The sequence below is a fragment of the Arachis hypogaea genome, chromosome 5, assembly GCF_003086295.3.
Source record: "Arachis hypogaea cultivar Tifrunner chromosome 5, arahy.Tifrunner.gnm2.J5K5, whole genome shotgun sequence".
NCBI classification, from domain to species: domain Eukaryota; kingdom Viridiplantae; phylum Streptophyta; class Magnoliopsida; order Fabales; family Fabaceae; genus Arachis; species Arachis hypogaea.
The window spans coordinates 32401210-32406645 of NC_092040.1; the positions used below are offsets into that span (position 1 = coordinate 32401210).

At 33.1% G+C, this 5436-nt stretch overlaps 1 protein-coding gene across 1 annotated transcript; it reads left to right on the plus strand.

Annotated features, from left to right (window-relative positions):
* The first annotated feature begins 2618 nt into the window (after positions 1–2618).
* On the plus strand, positions 2619–4541 carry LOC112803395 (protein FAR1-RELATED SEQUENCE 5-like). Its single transcript, XM_025846893.1, has 3 exons — positions 2619–3782; positions 3891–3991; positions 4097–4541. Exons 1-3 carry the CDS (start codon positions 2619–2621, stop codon positions 4539–4541), a joined length of 1710 nt encoding a protein of 569 aa, XP_025702678.1.
* Positions 4542–5436: the final 895 nt, after the last annotated feature.

The following is a 5436-nucleotide window of genomic DNA, read 5'->3' on the forward strand; positions in this document are numbered from 1 at the left end:
ATATATATATATATATATATATATATATATATATATATATATGTATGATGTGTAAGGTGGTTAAGGTGCCCATATGATGTGTACTGTAATTCTTGATGACACGTGCAGTTAGAGCTTGTGTTTGACTGTACTATGACCAAATAATTTTTTTTAATTTCAGTAAAAATAATAATAGTTGATAACATTAATGAAGGGTAAAATCATAAAATTGAAATATTATTTTTGGATAAAAAATTTATTAGAAAAAAATAAAAGAGATTTGAAAGCTACAGTTAGGGTTCCAAATTTAAACAGGAAATGAATGGTGTAGTGAGTATCGTTGTTTAAGGTTGTTGGCCTCTCTTTATAGCCGGTGGTGATCTGCGGAGGTAAAATTCGTTGTGGGTCGTTGTCGCGACACCTATTAGAAATTGATCGGAGAAGGTGATTTGCTTGGATTATTCTATCAAGGTGTCGGAGGCGGGGATATATCATGGGCGGCGTTGAAGGGCGCTAGTTGGAGGTGAAAGCGGAAAAAAAGCGTGGCGGGTCGTTGGCGTCGTATCTAGTAGGCGCGGATTGGAGAAGGCTATGTGGGTGGAATTGAACATCAAGGTGTCGGAAGCGGCTTGGCACAACGGGTATATCGTGCAGTCGCTACATTCAGGTATGTTATCATCCTTTTTTCATTTTTGTCTGTAATCGTTGTTGTTGAGTATTTTGTTTCTGTTCTTAGTATGTTGAATGAGTATGGCTCCTGGAACCATATTAAATGATCATCTTTGGATTATTATTGAAATTTCAATAAAAGTACCTTACTTCTGTTGGTATCTAATATGAATGAATTCAATAGAGTACCAAAACATGCAATGTGATTGTACAAAAAGTTTAACAACAATGTGTACATGTTTTAGCATTCATGAATCAAATTTTTTCCCATTTTCTTCTTATCTTTAGAAAGTATTATTGGTTTAGTTGGTTAGGTTGTAAATACTGAGAGATGTATGTGTCAGACCAACCATTTATATATATATATATATATATATATATATATATATATATATATATATATATATATATATATATATAGCTTATTCACATTGATGGTTTAGAGAAAGTCATTAGCTATAAAAAGTGTATGTGTTAGAAATTTTTATGGGCAGGATTGAAAGAAATTTGAGTACTTTTCCAGAAATCTCACTGCAAGTTATGATCTTACTTATCTATTTGAGTGATCTGTATTTTATTTTAGGTTTAATTACTCTGTTGGTCTCTATAATTTTGTAAAATTTTCAATTAGGTCCCTATACTTTTTTTCTTTTTAATTGGGTCCCTGCACTAATTTTTTTTTCAGTTAAATCTCTCTTAGTAGTAATTGGCTTAATTTTATAGGGACCCAACTAAAAAAAAAGAATTGGTATAGGGACCTAAATAAAAGAAAAAAAAAGTGTAGGGACCCAATTAAAAAAAATTGGCGCAAGGACTCAATTAAAAGGAAAAAAAGTATAGGGACCTAATTAAAAATTTCGCAAAATTATAGGGACCAACATAGTAATTAAACCTTTATTTTATTTCAATTCTAAATTATTTTTGCACAAAATAGATCTTTTACTTTCGAGTTATGCTTTACTTCATATTTATTCTTCTCCAATGTTTTGGTTTCAAATAAGTTATATTTGAATTTTGCTTATGTTATTGTATTTCAATTTCCAAATCTTTTTGCACAAAATAAACCTCTTATATTTGAATTATACTTTAGTTCTACTAGCACTCTTTTTTTTGTCTGATATCCTTTGTTAAAATAAACCCATTTTATCTTCTTTATTTTTTTTATTTGGAAGGGTTAAAGGAGATTTGAGTACTTCTTCATCCATACAAGCTATGATCTAATGTATCTATTTCAGATTTTCTTATTTTAGTTTATTTTGATTTTCAATTTTTCGTAGAAAATTAAATCTTTTACTTTTGAGTTATGCTTTAGTTCTACTAGTACTCTTTCTTGTCTAATATCCTTGATTTAAAATAAGAAATTGTTTATCTTCTTTGTCTCGTTTTGTTGGAAGGGTTGAAGGATATTTTAATACTTCTCTACAAATTTCACTATAAACTATGATCTAATGTATGTATTTGAATTTTTCTTGTTTTATTTTATTTTGATTTCCAATTTCTTTTCTGCATAAAATTAACATTTTACTTTTGAGTTATGGTTTAGTTCCACTGGTACTATTTCCTCTCTAATATATGAGTTTAAATAAATTCTCTTATATATCTTCTTTCTCTCCTTTTTTTTTTGGAAGGGTTGGACAACAAGAATCACAAGAATTGATGAGGTTAATAAAATAAACTTGTTTCTTTCTTTGATGAAATTATTCCCTTATATATAAAGTTATTGTTTTTTGTATAATTAGCTAAAGGCTTTAAAATATCTTCAAAGCATTATGAAAGCCAATTAGCACTCTATTCTTCATCTGATTTAGTTTGAAGAGAATTGGAATTCTTAAGAAAATTAAAAATTATACTTTTTTTTTTAAATTAGCATCAATGATGTGAATCAAATGTTAGAATTTTGTGTTATCTTCGGTATTGTCAATGTGTTTAAATTTAAATTGTATAATGCAGATACTTAATAACGCCTTAGAATGGATAGTGGCAGCAAAGGGAACTTGGATTTTTCGGGTCAATGGACCGATGGATGGAGTAGTGAGTCTGAAGAGGAAGAGGAAGAGGTCTTTAATGGGTTAGAGTCACCGTCACGAGTGGGCAAGGAGAGTGAGCCGGTAGAGAGAGTTGATGTATTTGGTGAAGGAGACAATGGTGGCAGAATGCGTTCATCGGAGTCACCAGGTGGTTCAGGCGATCAAATGAGTGATGATGTGCTTTCTTCGATGCTTTCAACTGCGGCTGCATTGGCCGATGTCGAATTTCATGGGGTTGAAGAGGCTTATGCAAGATATGTGAAGTATGCAAAGGCGACTGGATTTGCTGATCGAAAAGGGGATTCCATTAAAGATGATGAAGACAATGTTATGAGGAAATTTTTCTATTGCAATCGACAGGGCTTGCGGGAGAAGAAGCATTATGAGAGGGCGGATAGGAAGAAGGCGCATAAGGTAGAGACTAGGACCAACTGTAGTGCGAAGTTCGTTGTATTTTTAGACAAACAGAGTGGCAAGTGGAGGACGAAGATATTTGTTCAAGATCACAATCATGATTTGACTTTGCCTGCTTTCACTAATGTGATGGCAGCCCACCGCAATATCAACAAAGGTGATAAAGTCCACATTCATAGTATGCACGAAGCAGGATTCCAAACCAGTCAGATCATGGGGTTCTTTGCATATTTGTCTGGGGGTTATCGAAACTTGCACTTCATAAAGAATGATGTTTACAACTATATCGACGATTTACGTCGCTCTCGGATTGTTCAGGGCGATGCGGCAGCAGCAATAAGTTATCTGAAGGGAAAAACCGAAATGGATCCATTAGCTGTTGTAATGTACACATATTGTCCCGAAAATCACCTTGGTCATCTGTTTTGGTCAGACGGAGCGATGCGGTATGACTATGAGTGCTTTGGTGACGTGTTGGCATTCGATTCGACATATAGGAAGAATCTATACAACCGGCCTTTAGTAATATTTTCTGGCACTAATCACCACCGACAGACAATAATTTTTGGTTTCGGGTTGCCGGAGGACGAGAAAATTCCATCTTATAAGTGGCTGCTAGGCACTTTCCTTGAGGTCATGCATCAAAAAGAGCCCAAAGTTGTGGTTACAGATAGAGACGAGTCAATGAAGGAGGCTATTAGGACAGAATTTCCTAATGCCACGCATTGACTTTGCACCTGGCACTTAGCGCGGAATGCTGTTTCAAACATCAAGGATAATGATTTTTTTGCTGCTTTTAAGACTGCTGTGTATGGTCATTTTGAGATAGAGGAGTTTGATCAGTATTGGGCAAACATCGTTGCTGCATTCGGGTTAGAGGAGAACGAATGGATTTGGGCAACGTATGAGAAGAGGGTACATTAGGCAAATGCGTATTTGTGTGATAAGTTTTGTGATGGGTTGAGAATGACATCAAGATGCAAGGGCATTAATGCATCACTTTAAAGGTTTATCAAGCCCTCGAATTGCTTGTTGGAGTTGGTCGAGAATCTTGAACGTGTGGTTAAGGACTACAGGAACAATGAGTTTATCGCAGACTACAAATCTCTATATTCAGAACCGGTCATAACTACTGGACTAGAATCAATTGAGAGGGCCATCTCACAAATCTACACCAGAGAGATATTCTTCGAGGTCAAGAAACAGATCGAAGGGGTGGCTGCGTTGATAGTTCTTCATAGGGAGAGTTCTGGTAGTACGGAGAAGTTCATGTTTAGAAAGTTTCGTAAGCCTCGTCGGGTTTACTTTGTACTGTATGAAAGCAACTCTGAAAGGTATAAGTGTTCTTGCAAGCTTTGGAATAGCATAGGAATTCAATGCAGCCATATCATCTGTGTTTTGAAAGAGTTGGAGAAGGATGCCTTGCCGATGCGGTTGGTGCTGAAAAGATAGTGCAAAGATGCTAAGTCTGGATCATTCCACGACTCAGACGGAGGTTTGGATAGTAATAGAACATTTCGGGAACGGTATGATAAGAGTGTTATGCCTTTCAAATAATTAATAATTTATTATTTATTTTTAAGTAATTTTAATTAATAATTTTTTTAACTAAATACACCTAGTATTTTTGGTACATTATAATTTTATAATATATTATTGATATTGTTGTATCTCCTATGTAATTGTCATGTAAAAAAGGATATAACAAAAAAAAATATAAGATTTATTCTATATATTTCGATAAAACCAATTTAACAACTATATATTATTCCTAAATTACATTTATGTAATGAAAAAATTTAAAATAGAATATAAAAAATTTGTCTACAATTCGACTTCTCTATATTAAAAATTTTAGATCCGTCTCTGATAATATAAATACAAAAATATTTTATAATCTATTATGATTAAAATATCGTTTACAGTAATTTTACATGAATATCTTAAAAAAATACGAGCAACTCTTTTTATTTTATATTTTCACATTTTGTACTTGTCAATGCCCATCTTTTCTTTAGTTTTAAAACTTATATCATGGAATTAACAAATAATGTGTATAATCATGGATACACAAATTAGAAAACAAAGAATTTTTGGTTAAATAAAAAATAACAAATTAATATCTTAAAAAAACATAAACGTTGATAAAACTAGCAAATTTACTTCACAAGTCATCGTCGTTTTGCAATTTTTATATCTGGTTTAGGAGATGAGGGTGGCACAATGCCTTTATCGGAGTCACCAAGTGGTTCACGCGATCAAATAAGGGATGATGTTTAGACTTCCATGTTTTTAAAAGCGGCTGCATTGACAGATGCCGAATATAAAAAATAAAGTGCATGATATA